This window comes from Eurypyga helias, unplaced genomic scaffold (genome assembly GCF_000690775.1).
Source record: "Eurypyga helias isolate BGI_N326 unplaced genomic scaffold, ASM69077v1 scaffold1176, whole genome shotgun sequence".
In the NCBI taxonomy this organism is placed as follows: Eukaryota; Metazoa; Chordata; class Aves; order Eurypygiformes; family Eurypygidae; genus Eurypyga; species Eurypyga helias.
Window position 1 is genome coordinate 36,832 of NW_010255823.1, and position 19,582 is coordinate 56,413.

Genomic DNA, 19,582 nt, shown 5'->3' on the forward strand with positions numbered 1-19,582 from the left:
CACTAGTGTTTTCAGTGTCTGTTACACAAGGAAATGTATGGATAACTGACAGAAATAATGATTTTTTTTTAATTATTATTTCCCAATGGGAGAAACCACTACACCTTTCTCACAATGGCCACAGATGCTTTCCATGTTATAACTACTCGTACCAAGTTAGTCTCCAGCTTCCCTGTATCCATCAGTTTTGGGCACGTTTCTGCTGTGGGGACTTCCCAGGAGTCCTCAGTGACATGGAAAAAAGTCGTATTTCTCACGTGACCATTTTATTTAGGCACAGGAATGGAGTTAGCATTTCTTATCTCACCCAAGATGGAGAATTTTGATAATGAAAGTCTGGTTTATAGTGGTCAAGACAAATAGTCCTCCCAGAGGATCTATGACTACTGTCTGAATACAGTCAATACAACATTCTCATTCAGGGTCATCAGCTGGAATCTCAGCTGGAATAACTAAGCAATAAAGACATTCCGGTTTACATCAAATGAAGATCTGGCTTTAACTACACAATTGAATAAAATGAGAGTTGTAAGTTTTTTTAAATAAGTGTAGATACAAGGCTGTGCTTTTTTTAGGGACTGAACTGATGGTCAAAAATGCAAACCTGCTATATGGGTGGTTTAGTTTTAAATACATACATCATTAAAAATCTATTTTACTGTGTAGTGGGACAAATATCTTGCATTCAAGTATCCATCACTGAGGTTTTAAGTGAATTTGTTTTCATTAAAATAAAGCCAACTACTTCTATATTCAGACAGCATTGCCAGTTTCCTCTCTTTGTCCACAAAAAAAGGTAAGAACCAATGGTAAGATCCCATACTTTCATTCTTCATCCTGTTTATATACACAAGACTATTTATATACACAAGGGGGCTATAAATAATTACAGATTAGAGAGTAAAATTCCTATTATCTGGGCTTTGAATTATTATTTTATTTGCATTTATGTAGATAAAAATCACCCTATTTAAGTTCTTATTTGATAATCTGATATCATATTTGTTAACACTGAGGAAATCAATTAATGGAAATTAAATGTTCAAAGTTTCACAGTTTGACAGATACAATCTTAGTCTGAAGTCACTCTCTGTCTGGAAGTACTTGCTAAGGGAGAGCAATCAAAGCACCTAAATTGAATTGCTACTATACAGCAATTAGTTTATTGATTTAATTAAGAATGCCACCTTTTAATTTCCAGGTCATGATTGAAGCATTTTCTGATTCAATGGATTAGGCATTAGCAGGATGACAGCTCTACCAAGAAAACATCCCAAAATAAAACTAGAATATAGAGCCAGGACTGGGAATTGAAGCGCTATTCTAGAGGACTTCGTTCATAAATATGAAATAATACACTGCTAGAGTATTTTAAATGCATTACTGGCATCTGCTTCCAAAAAGAGGTGTCTCATCAATCATGTTATATTATGAATTCAGAGCACACAGATTCTATGACAGTAAATTCAACTTAATAAGTAAGGTACTCTCTAACATTACTTCTTACATTATTATTAGAGTACAAAAATAATAACTGGTTAGAAATTCCCAGGTTACAAGTACTAGTTATGTGGGTAAATATTTTATTCTAAGTTTGCAGCAGCTAATAAGCCTTGGAGGTGTTTTTTTTAAATCAAAGTTTCTATCTCCTTTTTAATTCTGAACTCTAGCAATGCAATTCAAAATAATTCATTACTGCTGTTACGCTATTAAACTTAAGATTTGCTGCATAAACCTTGGTATGTTCAGCAGCCTGTTTGTCCTGTCCATGCTAGGGTCTCAGCCTATAAACCTATTTATGTGACAAGACCTTCTGGCCTGATTCTGCTAGCAGCTTTCTGCAGATGTCAGTGGAATCTTTTATAACACATGAGTAACGTCAGAGGAATTGGGCAGGTCCTGTTAATTTAATTTTCTCATGTGAATAGGGACTACTAAACCGTGTGAATGGCTACAGAAGGTTCATAGGCCTTTACCAATAGAAATGTATTTATATTTAAAGAGGTTACTAAACCTTTGATATAAAAATACAGAAAGTTAGTCCTACACATAAACATGTCCATAACTGGGACCTTAGACCATAAGCTCTGCATGCTATGGAATATTTGATTTGTATGACATACATCTTTGTGGCATTCACTGTACAGACATTAAAACACAAACTCTAAGAGCCACTGTCACATTTTACTGACAAATACTAAGCTCTCAGTGAATTCAATATAATACCTACTTACAGAGCAAATGGAGTATAAGCAATCAAGATTAGGCTCAATAGTAATTCATAATTTCTAGAAAGGTTATGAACATATTATTTGTTCAGAGGTTTTGGAAACATCATCAAGCAGCTTATGAAAATGTCAGTCTTTGCCATTATTGCAGTAAACTTTCCTGTTCTTCCTTACAGTTGGAAAAAGCTAGTTGTCCTGCAGCAAATACCCTTAGCCTCCTTTCATACCCACTGCAACAAAAAGTTGTGTACTGCCAACTGACTTTTGATCCACTCCGATGGACAGTAAGTCACTTATGCCATCCCTGCTTTCTGGCAATGTTGAGGACAGCATTTCTTATTTACAGAGTAAAAGAGAAACTAAATATTGAGTATCACAGAAAAGTCACAATCTCCTTCTAATGAAAGTGTGCAAAATACAGAAGAGCCATATAATACTCACTGGCATAGGGAGAATTGGCAGCAGATCCATTCAGGAAGGTTGGAGAACCGCCTAAATTTGACATTCCAGCATTCCCATAGCCATTCATGCTTGTTGTGACAGAGTTATAACTTGTCTGCTGAGGGGTGGTGCTTGGCACATAGCCATGAGGTGACACGCTGCTTGAGTTGCGAGTAAAACCTTTTGTGGGGAGGGAATACATTTAGAAATTGGTATTAGCCTAAGAACAGATTATTACACAAACAGCTACAAGCAAGTGAGTAACTCTGGGCTACCAAGTCAGCAGCCTAGTCCTGCCATGGCATGCACGGAGGGGCCAGGACAGACCACCATTACCCAGTAACCCAAACTGTGACCCCTCACTACCTGGGTCACTGCTAATGGCAGCACAAAGGGGGTGAAGGGGCTACAACCTTCACAGCTCCTCAGGCAACCCATGCCCCTCAAGCAAAGATTACCATTGGGTATTATAGGAACACTCACTCTTTTAGAGTTGTTTGTAGGAAATGGAGTAAATATGACCTACATTTTCCCAGCAAGGGGTACACACTGACTTAAGGTATATTAAAAGCCGGTGATTTTTGCTCTCTCTCTTCTGATGTTGCTCTCATTTGATGCATCCCAAATTAGATGCTCAGTGCACACTTTAGAAAACATAGGGTATATTTCTCAAAGTAGAGGGGTAACCTTAGTATTTTTGCCCTGGTCTGATCATTATGTTGGTAAAAAATTACTATCAAATTTGACACCAAGTTAAAGTTTGAATTTCTACCTAATTCTGGAAATGATATTTGGGGAAACTCATATACAAATATCAAAAAAAGAGTATTTGTTTCTAGAAGCACAGAAATACAAAACGCATCTTCACTCTAGGAAGATAAATTGCCAACTTCCCTTCCTACCACTCAGTATCATAAAATGTTTTAATCTAAAAATAATTTCTATTTTTTCAGTGCATTGCAAAATAATTTTTTTCTGTCTTTTCTATAAAATAGCCTCATTCAACTGCTTTCTCATTCTGGTGGATTTTTAAGTTGGGTAATAAAGCTGAACAAAGAACAGGGGAAAATGCAAAGGGTTTTTTACAAAAATGTTCTCTTTTTTATTCTTAACTGTAGGAATTAAGACAATATTGATTTTATACAAAGTGAAAAATACTTTCTTTTTAAAATGAAAGAAGCTCTGAAAATGTCTTTGTAAGTATTTCTGGGTTTTCCTACTTGCAAAATATAGAAAAATCGCAAAGTCTGAAAAAAATCAGTGCCAATATTATGTCTCTTGCAAAACCAAACCACACCAACAAATATTCAAGGGACACTGTTTTATAAAGAAATGCTACATAGGGTCCAGACTGAGAGAGCATCCATGCTCAGGAAAATACACAAAAAGTACTTAACATTAAGTAAGTACATGCTCAAGTTGATAGAAATCCCTTTAAAATCAGTGGGTTTTAAACACAAATGCAAGTGTTACTCTGAGCAGAAGGAAAAGCTATTTAGATGAATGCAGAAGTGCTTTTCCCAAATTGAGGCAAAAATCCCTAAGAAAGGCCCATCTCATGAGAGTATTGTGTCACCCAGAGGCTGTGCGAGTGTGGGATGGTGTCTGGTGACAAGCTCCTGGCCATCACTCTTTCACTGCTCTGCACCTTCCCTGACTTTCATCAGAAAAGGTTCATAGAGAGAGGAAGACGAGTCTTCTCCTGACCCTGATTGGTGGCTTGTGAGGCTTCAGAAACATTGACAGCTAGTTGACCACTAAAGGAATTCACTCCCATCATTCCTGCATGGACTGACGTGTTAGCAAGGGCGGGGAGCTGGTTGTGATTGCGGGGGACACTATAGAGTGCTTCTGCGATGTCTGCTGCTCTTTTCAGGATTATTTCCTAGAGGACAAAAAGGGAAAAAAAGAGTAAGAGAGTTACCAATGCGACTCTGACAAACCTTCTCTTACACACTAAAATAAAACATATCCCTGTCCAAAAGCAAAACCTAGATGCTTTTCTTTCCAAACGGATAGCTAATGCTTATAAAATCTGCTGTCTTCACGATAATTCTGACATCTGTGGTAGAAGAGTCAGAAGTTTCAGTACCAGTGGCCACGCTTCTGTATAACAAGACCAACTGGCAGAATGAGGCTGGAGCCTAGACTTACTCCACCTTAAAGCTATCTTTAGAGTAAGATTGAAAAATCACCGGTGGCAAGACATAATGCATATCATTGCCCATGCTATATAGTATCTGGTGAAAGTGGGCAAATGCCTCCAGGGTTAATAACACATTGCTTTTACAAGCACTAAATTCACACCCTTTAAAAAAGAAAACAAGCAAATTAAACCCCACTCCAGATGCGACATTGCCCTCTATATTTATTCTTGTCTCCCATTGTAGTATCATATACCTTTAGCCCCTGATCTATCTATGTATCTAAGAAATAGCCATGGGTTAGAATTGCTGGAGTAGAATGCATTTACCTGGTTATTATGTGGCATACCATAGAGTGCTTCTACTAAATCAGCAGCCCTCTTAAGTATTACTTCCTGTCAATATAAAAACAGATGCATTCCTCTGAGTTCAATAAACTCCTTGTGGGGGAAAACAAATATTAAAATCTTTTATACTTTTCTATTAGTTGCACTGTGTTTTGTGCTGGGTTTTTTTTTTTTTTTCTTTTTTTTCTCCCAGCAGGTACAACTTAATTGTAACAACTCTCAGCAACCACTGAATGGTGTTAAACCACTGGTTCATCCTTTTCACACACACGCTTAATCAAGTCAAAAGGTGAGAATCATTGGTGCTGCAAAATAAAATACATCACTCAATTGTCTCTACCATCTGCACTATAAACCACTCGTCGGTTTATTGCAGAATACAATCCTGAGGTCATTTACTAGATTACTGCAATCAATGTCATTCAGAGCATGTTATGAATCCCTTCAATGTGTTTATTTTATTCTTAATTGCATACTGCAGGAATTGTGACCTTACCCAGCAGGCCACGCTCAAAAGATATCCAATCAGTCCTATGTTACTGGTAACGTAACCTTTCAACTTCTTTGGTTTGTATCCTGATATAACGGGTCAGGGTAGAAGTCATGTACATAAAATGATGCACAAGAGGAAAACACATGCCGTGGGAGAGAATAGCCCAGTACTGTGCACTGTTTTCTGGAATAATCTCCTGCATGGGCAGCAGAATTTAAAGCAGTCTGGGCTTTAGCTCTCCATATGGGGCAATTTTTGTTTTTTCTTTCTCCATTTTTTTACTTGTTCCTTTACACTTAATATTTCTTAGGATATTTTAAACTGGCATTCAAGTAATAACAGCATTTCCTGTATTCTTACATTTCACATTGTGGAAAAATCTTTATGAACAATCCTGATAGAAAATGTAAAAATGCATTGCAGAATTAACCCAGAAGATTATTTATTTTTTCTTATTCTTTCACATCATCTAGCAGATTCCCAATTGCCTGATAAAAACCAGTCAAGACTGTCCTTTGAGTAAAACAACAAATTTTTGTAATTCCCTGCCCCTAATTATTGCTGTAATATACTACCACAATGCTATTCACCGCAGTATATTTTTGTGGGTAGCTTACAGAAATGGTACCAGTTCTAAAGATTTTACAGTTTTCTACGAAGTTAAACTTTTAAACTTAAAATATTTTACACAATAGCCATATTTTATACCAAAAAGAAACAGTAATGCTCAATTTTCATATACTGTAGACTCTGATCAGAAAATAGAGATATAATTGCGTTCATTTTGCTGTCACCATAACCTCTTCAAAAATCCTTGAACAACTCTTCAAATGACAAGCTTTTAGATGCATATTAGCATTTTTTTCAATTTTAAATTCTCTATAATATAAGATAAAACAGTTGTCATACTGCAGTAACTACTTATGACATATATAATGTCCTAAATTCAAAAATGAGATGTAGGATTTTTGTACTCCCAGTAAACATTTAGGCTTGCCTTCTGCTGCACACACCCCTCTCTCAGAACACACATTTAGATTATTTTCCACATATGAAGTGAGATGTAATATATAATTGATAGATTTTTAAATCACTGCATTTGAAACAGACTCTGAGGAGTTAAGTTGCTACAGCCTTTTTCTGTTTTGTTTTGGGTTTTTGTTTCTGTTTTGGTTGTTGTTTCAGGTGGGTCTTTTTTGTGCAGCTTGACCACAACAGTTAGCAGTATAAGCATGCACAGACTACAAACAACATCCAGGTACAATGCATCCTTGTTGCTTCACCAGAATCATCTGAACATGGAGTTGCCCTTGTTGCCTCATATTGAAGATACAAACTAGAGAAGGACAGAGATGTTACTGAAGAATGTTATCTTTTTCAATCCATGATTTTAGGTGGAAAATTACTGCACAGGTGTTTGACTTCGCAAACTAGGATTTATTTCACCTTGGTAGAAATTGTTGGCACTATATATTTTAGTGATGCAAAATTAGAATGTGATACAGTGCCCACAAACTGCTTTGGAATATTGTTAACCCAAGCTGTCATTATGCCAAATTACTAAAAAAATAGAAAGTTTAAGTAGTAATTTCTGCTCTACCTGACTAATCACAGTTATTTATGTAATGCTGAGCTAAAAAAACCTTAGACTGCATCTAAAAAGAGATTGAAAACCATGTTCAAAAATGAGGTAATTACATAGAATCTTACAGCCGCTCCACCTAATATCAAATACATTCCAGTTCTTAAACATTGGAGGTTCTTTGATGCTGTATTATATTGCATGTAAATAAAACTAATTGTCATGATGGTTTATTGAAATACGTCTGACAAGTAGCATTCATTTTTCCTAGCTAGTCAATGGTTATATTTTTTTTCAACATTTTCAGAGTCAGTAAATTTGAGTTTCATATTTTCTCTAACAATATTTTCACACAATAAAATCATTTCTTGTTTATGACATTTTCAGATCATACAGAGTAGACGTTACACAAAACCTCCCATGTCAAATAATGGTATCTTCTATTCCAGAGCTGACGATAGTTCTTACAGGCAGAAACTAGCTTTAAAAATACACAATGAAATGCTACTACAGACATGCCAAAGATATTAACTTCTTGTTTCCTGAATGCATTCTTAATCCCTTTCCAGCTCTGCTTAAATTACCATGGAAGCTACTGTTACAACTCCACATACACAGGAGCCCAAAAGTCCTCTATAAGTTAGAGCAACAGACCTTGCAAGGTGCTTGGATTGCGGTGACCAGAAAATTGTTCTCACCTCCATGTCATTACGCTCACAGTGAAGCAGCCCCCGAGCATGTTTGTGTTCGGGATCTAATATATTGCCTTTCAATCAGAGCTGAGAGCCACTGAACACATAGACAGAACATGACGAGCAGGTCAGGAAAGCAATAAAGATTTTACAGAGCTGTCCAAGGTGCTAAATTTACTCAATAATGGGTTTGGCACCATAGTGTTAACCTCTCATTTACTACCAGTTTGAGGGACTAAATTGAAGTAGCTGACTTCATTTACCTTGAAATGTATATTTTATGACATTATGTAAGTAGATTGAAAGGGCACTGCAGTTTTAACAATTTAAAGGCTAGAGCATGTTTAAGATGAAGCTCGAATATTTATTGTATATGGCACTTAAACTATATTGTATATTAAAATGCATTGATTAAATTTGTAAAAGGTATTATAAAAAAGGACAGCTAATATAAAAGATCTATGTCTTTTAAAATCCAATTGATACTGCATGTTACCACTGCAATGGTGATAGATAAACAGATAGATACGTGGACAGAGCAGCATATCAAAAAGTGAGTGAAACTCTCATTCTGTAAAAAGAAATCTCTGCATAGGCTGAAGGCCTCTTATTCCAGATATTCTTTTGTTCATGGAAATTTTTCTTTGCCTTCACCTCAGAAGCCTAGATTTTCATAGCAGTAAGTGGACATCATGTAAGGTCCTTCCAATTGAACATGCAAGTGGAAATATTTCCTGAGAGAGACAGTTTGACTAAAGCTAATATCTAATTTATGGGGGAATTTGTCAAGTAAGAGCCACTCTTCTATTAATGCTAGAAGTCTGACAGCTTTTGGTTTAGAATAAAGGACTTCACCGTATTTACTTAAAACTGAAGTGAGGGTCTTCTTGTCTTGCATTTTATTTCAAATGAGCATCATTTTATTTCTATAAAAATAACAACCGAGCAAATATTGAAAAGAGGAAAGATTACTACAGTGATTAAATATGATGCATCAGAACTCTGCCCTGCATGCAGCTACATACTACAGATCCCGTGTCCCTTTTTATTCCAAACTGAAGGTGATTTTCTACTGAGGCATTTTGACTTTTTTGATTTTTGAAACAGGAATGCACTTAAATATTTTAATCAAATTTTCCTCCTGAAAATACTAAGGGATATTTACATAAGCAAAAGAGGAGGGTGGGTAGTGAAGTTTGCTGTAACTTTGCATATTCCACAATTACTGTAAGAAAAAAACATACAAATCATACTGGAATGACTCTGCTTTTGAAGCACAAAGACTGAAATTCAGAATGAATTCTGACAGTATATACCCTGAACCAACATCAGAACAACTTTTCACATTTTGTTTGTGATGTGCATTCCCTTCAGAAGGAATTCATTAAGATCATGAAACTTGCATTTCAAGTTTTATCATGACAAACAGTTTGTGTCCAGTTTTATCATGATAAATAGATTTTGTGCCAGTTTAAAAAAATAGGATATTTATTCTGGTGACATCTGCTTACTCTTTATTCAGAAGCTAGTGAAAAAAATCCACTTTGTGTCCGAGCGGTGTGAGTCTAGTCAGCTAAAGGGTATCTAGAGCTACACTGAATTTTTCGGCTTAAGTAACTAAATTAGATAATGTTCAAGGTATTTGTTAAATCTAAATGAATTTTGTCAAGAAGAAGCTGACCACAATATATAATACTCATCAGCCACATATTGTATTATTGAGACCACCAAAGGATTTATGTACTTGGGGAGGGCGTGGGGGGAAAGCTGTTCTAGCATACTCTGAGGCATTTATCTTATGTGTTGTCTAGATATCATATCACCTTCTAATGCTCTTTAGCATTGTAATAGAAGAGAGAGCTCATTCATCTTCTGAGAGGGTACTTAGGGATGATGATGTCATTCATACTTTCTTGACTCTTATGTCTGACCTCCTGGCTCTGCCTTCTAACTTCCTACTCTCATGACTACTTGCAAGAAAAGAACTCTTCTGCAGAGTCAAAATGCTGAACATCAGACTCCAGTTCCCTTCTTCACCTTAGAAAGGTCACATTCTGAAATTTCAAGTCAAAATTACAATATTTCGTGCTCAAACTTTTCCTTTGCTTTTCAATGGGTAAAATCTGTCAATGTACTAATTAAGGGTATGTTTTAAAGTAAGTGTTAAAATTATACTTTAAATTTGTGTATACATTATATTTTAAAAGGAAGAGAAAAAAAACAGTGAACACCTCTTTAAAGTGTAAAGGCAAAAAAACCCCCATTTTGGTTGGGAGCCATTTAGAAGGATGACACAGATCTAAAATGCCAGCCATCTAGCTCGGTATCCAAGAGTTTCAGCCTGTCCAGAACCTACCATCTCTCCGCATCTACAATGAACACTGCATTATTGTATCATTTTCAGCAATTATAGTTTTATAAAGACTCATAAAAGCCATTCAAAATGTAAAGATCCTCCATTTACTGTAAAACTGAGGGAACTATGCCAGCCTAATGGGAAGTATAAAATAACAGGGCCATTTCACTAAAAAGATATTTGTACTCACACAAAGATGAAAACTTCTCTAGCAAACAAACAACTGAATTGTTTCCATGTATTATAATTGAATCCTACTGAAGAAGTAAACATCACATAGATATCACAAAGGCAGGAAGGCAGAATGAGAGAGAAAGACAACATACTTGAGTGGTAAAAAAAAAAGAAAAAAAGGCTTCTGCTTACCGCTGCCTATGGGGTGGAAGTGCACTGAATTCCTGTTACTGAATTGAATTGGCAGTTTCCAGAAAATCAGTCTACAGTGGAAGCTAGAACCTTAGCTTTTCCAAGACACTGTAGTCTCATCAGCCTCCACCCAAACTGAAAATCACAGTCTAACTCTACAGCACTAAAAACAGTCATGCATGACCTTAACACCTGCTCCACAATGAGCCAACCTTATAAATAAAATATAGAAAGCCTATATGAGGCAGCAGAAAGAACAAACACTGAAGTGGAAATGCAAGCAGGCACCTAGCCATAAACATTGAGAATCGATGATTAAACACCTCTTAACCACAAAGGTGATAAATGCATAGCAATAGGGAAAACACAGCCTATTCAAACAGTCTCCATTGCAAATACTGCTGACAAAAGAAGGAACAAAACGATGATCACCTGTAAGTCTGTCCTTGCAAGTCTCCCATCTTACCACTGTTATCCTCCTGTTAATATTGTGTACTTAGATACTAAAAAAAGGTATCAGCCTCCTTTTTTAATCCATACCACTCATACTGCTGGTCTTCATTTCCATAAATGATGGGCACATAACAATAGCAACAGAATTAGTAGATGGCACAGATGTGTACTTCATCTAGACACACAGTAGCATGGAATAAACAAGCATTAATATAGCTGCATTGGAATAACTCTTGGAATAAACTGACATTTGAGAGTCTGGATGCTCCCACCATATTATCATCAACTGAAGCATCTGGCAAGTAATTTGGATGGTTTTGTTGCTAAAAGCTCTGGAGTTCACTGCTAATGTTAGGTCTCTAAGTCAAAAGGAGAAGAGTGGGTATGTGAAAGCAGATATGCAGAACTAAAATGATGCTGAGAGTGCTTCAATCACCTCTTTTAGGGACTTTATCCAACAGTGATGCCATGACTCACATCTATGTCCCTCAGCTGTGTGTAGAACTTGGATTCTCCTATCTATGTTTACCGTATGTCTTGCCTCAGACCCCTAAGTTTACCAGAAAAAAGCATTTGTAGCTACCTGTAGGAACCCTTCCAAGTTGTCAAATTTTAACTCATGAGACTAATCCACCTTCCATGCACACGGTGTAGAGCTGGTAGGTATTACTACACCATACTCTTTTTGCATCCTACTGGTTGCTGGTTGATGTCAGTCATATTTGGGACTCACTAACATTGTCATTAAGAAATCAATGCTACAGTAATTCTTGGCATCTTCTATAGCATTTCCCACAGGTTAACTTGCAAACTCACACTGTGAGGATCTAAGGACAGATCCCCTCAGTTTGAAACACAGTGAAATGATAAAAGGAAACACATTTTTCATGCTGTACAAAAGGCTGCAGTATTTATCCCAGCATATAAAGACCAATCTTCTGCATATACTTTTCCTTAGTTATGCAATCCCATCTTTCACACCATGATCAGTTTGTCACATCCTGTGAATCATTAGAACACAAAATAAATGAGACAGAAACTAGATCGTGAAGGGATAAGTCCTCTTACACTCAATTCAGTGGCTAACAAAAAAATCTTTACCAACTTCCCTTAAAGAAATTTCTCTATCCCACCGGTTTACAGTGACATACTAATCCCATCTATCTAGACAACAAAGATTATTCCTTATTTATCCATGAACATAAACACAAATGATAACATTAGATTCTTTTCTTATATCTGGCCTTAGAGGTTTGCCACAATGACCTAAAACCACATTTTACACTCTAAATTTTCCTTATGTGCCACAGCTACCTTCAGTCTCTGGGCAAAATATGCTGAAAGACATGTACAAAGCAATCTCAGACAGGAACCTCAGGCATTTCTTTTTGAAAATTTACCCCAAACTATTTGTACCAGCTTCTACAGTACTTTGAAGCAGATGTTCATTATTGAGATGAATGAGCTTTTAGGTTTGGGGGATTTTTTTTCTTGTTTTGTTTTGTATATATAAAATTTTCTGATACTTCTTCTGCCCTTTATAGTATTAACATTCCTGTTTCTTGAAAACAGCTGAGGATGAGAGTTGCAAGAAAAAGAAAGAGGGGAAAAAAAAAAGAAAAAAGAAAAGAGAAAAAAAAAGCTATTACTCAAAATCTTCTCCTGACCATTTTATAATCATATATTTTTGGAAAGTTGTCAAAGTCCCCTTATGAAAGAAGAAAAATGTTTTGAATTATTTGAAGGGTCTGGACTTAAGTAAACTTAAAAAGAGTTTGGAAAAATGAACAGAGACTCAGTTCTGAGACTGTCATTCAAAGATACTCTACAGACTGTTTTAGAAGCTTTATTCTGCAGATCATATTATTGTGCCCACTAGAAAAATTCCCTGGAATAAAAAAAGGTTAAACGTGACTTGTGGTTTTGTGTATTACACAATGTAGATATCCAATTATGTATTTGTAAAAGTGAAAAACATTTTATTTTGCCAATAGATGGGTTGATACCTATTTTCTATCATTTGTATACATGAATACTTGCCAAACACAGATCAAGTTGTGCCACTTTTAAATGGTTTTCCCATTAGGTCAAATCCAGAATGTATTGGGTGGCATAATTCACTTGACTGCATTTAAATCTGTAGAGATACATAATTATGTTAGGTGTTGCAAGGCAAGTACGTCTGCTGAGATAAATCAGCAGAGCTATCCAGTAATAAAAGTGTAAATTGTACAATTTAAATTGTACAATAAAAGTGAAAATTGTGTTTTCTCCATTTAATGTTCAGAATTGGTCTTAATGCGTTTACACATACAAATATCTGACTATGTCATGCTACCTATTTTCTGTAGAAAACAAGTGTTTACCTATATGCAATTAAAGACCCACCCGCATTTTTTTTAATGAAGATGGGGAAAAAAAAAAACAACAATAAAAGAAACCAAACAAGCAAAAAACCCCAGCATATCATTAGATCTGTGAAACTGTCACTTTTCAGGACTGTACGCCTCAGGTAGGAACTGTTAGTAGGTAGAAATTGAGAGTTCAGGTTAATTTTAATGGCAGGAGGAAAACTGAAAAAAATAAGATACATTGAAATTCTGACCCACAATGATATTCCACTATGTTCTGTGGAGAGTGAGTGCATAAAAATGTTGAAATAGAGACTGGAATAACGTTGGTAGGTTTTAGTATTACAGTTAAAACACTGCTCAGTCATAACCCCTACAAATGACTACTCTCACTTACATTTTTATCATCGGTATAATTAAAAGAAGTCTCTTGAAAGGGGCATTCTCATTACAACGAAGGACCACTTCAGACCCAATTGAAATGAAAAGACAGACCATAGATTAGGTGTAGATACCAAGTGGTAATTTCTAGGGAAGCATAAAATGCCAAATGTGTAACAATTATATTTTATAACTATGTGCTCAAAAGACTTACAGTATTTTATTGTACAAAGAGGCTTTGGCTCAGAAAGACTACTTCAGTGAAGTGCCTCCTAGCATATATTCCAAAAAATTTTCAACATTATCAGAAACAGAAGATATTTTGTTCCTGACAGTGTCAAGTTAAATTAAAAATAATACTGATTTTTCAAAATACATCAATATTTCAGTAACTTTTTGATCATCAAAAACTCTCAGCTCTCATGCTAGTTTAAATCTGAAAAAAATGAAGGAAAATTCAGATTATGAAAATATTAGTATTATTTCTTTTCTATTTATTAAAAAATACTTCTATACATGTTTGATTTGTCAGAAGCTCACATTTGGAAAAATTAAGCACCTCCATTCTAGAAAAATGTAAGGATTTCAGAAGACAAGAGGTTGTGTCCAGATAAAATTATGAATATAGCATTATTAGTAATGACACTTGGCTCATTATGAAGAACAAAATTAACAGAGAGAAATTCCACCATTTCTGTACCTTAGAAGTCCCATAAAATATGAAAAAAAAAGTATTACATATATGTGACACTGCTTTAAATAAAGCTTCTGTGTTTTGTTTCCATTCTCCTCTCAGCAAGGCTATCATTTGTCATCTATAGGCACAAATATATTCCAAAAGATTCTTTAAAATAAATCCCAAATGCATATCAATCTTTATACAAGTAGCATGAGATTGCATGCTACTGTACTTAGAAGACATTTCAGTCCAGTTGAGTTATATCAACATAAGTTACATGATTGACTTCTACAACAGAAAGAAAAGGTTGTACTCAAACAACTGTTATTGCCTCAATGGAAAAAAAAAAAAAAATCAATGAAAGTAAAATGAACAAGAGATTTTGTCTGAGTTGCAGTTAATACTACTGAAGAGCTATGGATATTAAAAGGTCAACAAATAAATTAGTCCAAGTGTTATGAAATGAATGATTTGGCTTATAATTGTATTGAGTGCAAATTGTTCGCTGCCTATTAGACCAGGTAATTTTTAACCACGGTGCCTCAATTACTGTTCCATAAGCAATAATGTAGTTGTAAGAGCCACTGGTTCGATCGAGTGACCTATGAGACACGCCAGGACAGCTGACTTTGCTATGATGGATCACTGAGCCTGATCTCCAAATGGTGCCAAAACTTCCCTTCCTGTGAGGAGATCTCATAAAAGAAACATTACTGCTTGATTCATTTTACCAAAATGTTTGAGTTTTCAAGTGTCAGCGATTGAGTATAGACTGTGAAGCTCTCTATTTCTTAGAAGAATTACAACAGGCATCCTATTGCTTCCAGCACTCTCTGCTAAATGGCATCATGAGGTTAGGAGGATGCTTTTTCTGCTACTCAATTGGACTCTGTTGTGAGAAATACACAGCAATCATATTTTACATCACCACGTAAACCACTGCATAACACCTAAAACTAGGCTAGAAATGGAGACTGTAGGTGAGATTATAGACATTACTTCACACTTCTGCAATGCCCTGTATTCAAAGATCTCAAAGCACCACTTTAATGGGAACAAATTAAACTTCACAACATACTTTCTAGGAAAACATTCTCTTTCCCCCATCTTCATCAGAGACAGCCTTAAAGCGTAGATGCTTGGCTGAGGTCACAATGGTCTATAGTTACAACCAAGGCAAGTTTTGTAGGGTGAGGTAATATCTTTTATTAGACCCACTGATACAGGTGAGAAAAGGTACAGTCAGCACGCAGGAAGCAAGACCTGTGTGCCCAAAAGCTTGTCTGGTTTTTTTCCACTTCCACCAGTTAGTCTGATTTAAGGTATTACCACTCCCTACAAATCCTGATAGCTTTAAACAGGGAAAAGAAATTAATCTGATAGTGCTTTCATGCTATGAAGTCGCATACATGGTGCTTCATGAGGAGGAGAGTCAGCAGCTGCATTTCCCCATTGCTCCTAAGGGCATGGTGTTCCCTGCGAGCCGGGCTTGAAATACGGCAATAACGATCTCACCACGCTTCCCACAGGACCGGGCCTTTAAGGACTGTAACTATGCAGTAACTACGCATATTGGCTCTCGGCTCACATATAAAATAAGTTGAAGATGTAAATGCAAATCCTGATTTATCAAACAATTTGTGCAGAAGAAACTACAATAAGAAAAGCCTAATTAGAATAGATTGTACCACATACAACCAAATCCTGTTTATATTGTCACTTTGCTATATTTTTAATACATCACTACATTCAAACAGTCTATTGGGAGGGTGATTTTCCATTTCATCTCTCCAATGAGCAAAAAATGTGCCACGTGACTAGAGTCTGAATTTCAATTTCACCAGCATACAGTTGAACGGAATATTATTTGGCACAATACAGCGTACAACTGAGCCACTAAATGGCTGATTTACTAAATTATTATTAGATGAGCTCTTGCTGTTCCAAGTGAAAGTGCAGTCACTGTCTCTCTTCATGGTGTGTTCAAATTGTTCTGTGTTTAAATATTCAGCATGAGGCTAATGCGAACTGATGAACTGAGACTACAAACATTCACTTTCAATACAGACAGAGAGACAGAGATGCAACATATCAGCTGGCCTGCGGAGGTGAAAATGATTTATATTTAAGGATGCTGCTGCCTACTTCCATTACTCTAAGATATTCTTAATTAGCTTTGTGTTTGAATCAGGAGTTTGGAAACATAGCTAAAAAGCAGCTCCAGCACTGAACTAGCTGTGTGCCTACAGAAGCTTCAGAATTTCGGTGAAATGGAACTTGAGCCTGGATCTCTGTCGGTAAAGTGCATGAGCTGCCACCACAGTTTCATAGTTTACTACCTTTAGTATTTGAGTTGCAACTTAAGAGCATCCCCTGCAATTCTGACCTTAGTGTCAGAAATCCTGGGATGTGTAGAGGACTGACCATCTTGTGCAATTTTATGACCTTATGGGTGGGTAGAGATGGGAAAAAAGGATTTTTTTTTTTTTAAAAAAAAGGTTAAAAATAAGAAAATTTCTCTGCCGCCACCTGCTGGAGCTGACAACAGCCCTTTGCCGTTCCGTAGGAACAAGATCGTCACTTAGGGGACAGTTACGGCAAGCATTTAAAATGCTGTGATCCCAGACACTTACAGTAGATTAGAATTTTTTTATTGGTGCTGTGTTGCCATAACAACATAAAGACAGCAGATGACTTAAGCTAAGCTTGCAAAGCAAAAGGCTGCTCATCTGGCAGTTAAAATGAATACAGTTCACTTCACAAGTTCCCCATATGGACCCTTAGTGTATGGTAATGAGGATACCATATGGTGGGAGAAAATGCACAGAGAACAATCGTGCTCTACTGGGTGAGTGAAGTGAGCAGGAAGTTATGAGGAAACGCAGGAGAGAGATTTGTGCGTGTGCTCTCTAACTCAAGGGTTTCTTTCAGAGGGGGGTGCTCTCTCTTCTTAATCTTCTTCTTAATATATACATGCATAGAAATGACAGAGAAACATATTGTTCATTTTGCAACATCATTCATCATAAACTGTCAGCTGTGTTTGTAAATCAGCTTGGTAAGATCTTATAAATTTGTAATTCTTAAAAGGTAAAAGTGCTAAGTTTTTAGACAAAGTGCAGGAAAATTTAAGCACTTCTGACAAGTAGAAACATTAGTGGTAATCATTTTAAAAATGCTTGCATCTTTCTGCCTGCATGTTTAGCTGTAAATAATGCCGCAATGAATAAAAGCTTTAAAAAAGGGAGGGGAGGAAGAAATGGAATAAATATTTTTTATTTTATTTCCAAAAGGATAAAAAGTGATAGTTGATCAGAACCATATGTATGCAAGATTCTGTACATATGTCATACAGTACACTGTACTAACAAGATCCTAAACCTGGTAAGACAGCTTGCTAAAGGCTGCAAAGTCAATTCTGTACTACACATGCTTCATAAAAGATGAATATAAATGCATTAGTTAGACACGGTGAGCTAAATTAGAAGGTCAGGCAGGGCTGGAAGGGCTGAAATATCACACAACCAATGACTGTAATTACTCTTTTTTTAAGTCTATTAAGTGGTGTTGTTCTATCAAGGCTCAGGGGTATAGGACATGAAGTACAAGATAAAGTAATGTGTATTTATTACTCCCACGGGATCAATTTACTAGATATTTTCAGCTCCACGGAGCAAAATACACAAATGCAGCCTTTGTTACTTTCTTCAATCTGTGGCTTTTTCCTTCAAAATCTCTGCCCCTCAAAGGGACCGTGTTTACCTGTTTGGTATCTTCCTGCCACCCTCAGTTAATTGTTGTATTTAAAAAGAGTAAAGATACAGGAATAAATAAATGTGGGGATTCCTCTTACAGGTTGTTCAAACAAGTGGTTCGAGCTGCTCAGGTGGAATGTGCAGACTGGAAAATCCAATCCCAGGCATGATTTTTACCCCAAGGCAAAGCAGAAACCAGGAATGGAGAATGGCGCAGAGCTCTTTGTCATCGTGTTAGCCCTGATCTATTAAAAGTTTTGTCATAGATTCTAAATTACACCATCTGCTCTAATCATTTGCTGAGTAAATGCTGACCCACTTATAAAGAAAACTCACTGAAATGTGTATGCACACTATTGACCTTCAGAAAGGAAAGGGCTCTTTGCCAGCCATTTGTGTGTGGCTCTGCCCTTCAGTGAGCAATGTGGCTGTCTCTCTCAGCTCGCTCTCATTTCAGACTCTTTGTGTATTTCCAGACATGCCTTGGACATGCACGACCACATAAGGGTGATACTTTCATGGCAGCCTCAGGCATCTTGGTCATTTTCTTCTCAATAGCTTTGAAACCCTCTCCCTGATATTTTCAGTAGGAGAAATTGAAAACCAAACCCCCCAAAAACCCAAACAACTCCTCAACCAACTAAATGCCAAAATTTTTAGAAAATTAGCCCCCTGCCCCCAACTGTTAAGGGTTCAATACTAATCTTAAGTCTGGTCTCTCAGTCCTATAAATTTTACAGTAGGGTATAGAAAATGCCAAGCACATCCCATGCCATCCTTGTTATACAGATGAACTCCAACAGCTCCCCTTCACATGCTCCCCCTTCCTTCCATATTTAATATGAAACTTTCCTAAAAACCTCATTGTTGGGGGAAAAAAAATCCAAGATGTATGTTTTCTTAGCTGAAAATTAGTAACTCAGGTTAAAATACAATATCTTGAGTTAGCAGATGGAGATCCATTCTGGAATTTCCATTGGGTCTGTCTGAAACAGCAAACCTGAGTTGCCTCGTTGTCTTTGCTATTTTAACCTCCACTAGCAAGCCTGGGCCAACCCACCCACATGTAGAGACAAGCTTTATTTGCAATATAAACAATATCCATGTCACGGTGGATAAAGGGCAGATCTGTGGGATTTCATATGGGAAAAGAGAACTGCTTTTGCCAGCCATTGGTTCCTAATAACCACCTGTCTTCTATTAGTGTCCTAAACGAGGAGGTAGGATATGTCTTGGGGGGTCTAAAGACAGACTAGAGAAAAGGAGCTGAAGGGAAGGTGGAGCCTGGATATGTGTGCTCTCTGCTCAGCAGGA

General features: G+C 36.6%; 1 protein-coding gene across 1 annotated transcript in view; it reads right to left on the bottom strand.

Moving 5' to 3' along the window:
• The window catches only part of EBF1 (early B-cell factor 1), a 101,983-nt gene that overhangs the window by 6,659 nt on the left and 75,742 nt on the right, over window positions 1–19,582 (bottom strand). The window contains exons 6-8 of the mRNA XM_010153417.1: window positions 5,143–5,208; window positions 4,377–4,554; window positions 2,670–2,849 (exon numbers count right to left, since the gene is read on the bottom strand). Coding sequence (XP_010151719.1) covers window positions 2,670–2,849; window positions 4,377–4,554; window positions 5,143–5,208 — 424 coding nt within the window. The remainder of the gene's footprint in view (window positions 1–2,669; window positions 2,850–4,376; window positions 4,555–5,142; window positions 5,209–19,582) is intronic.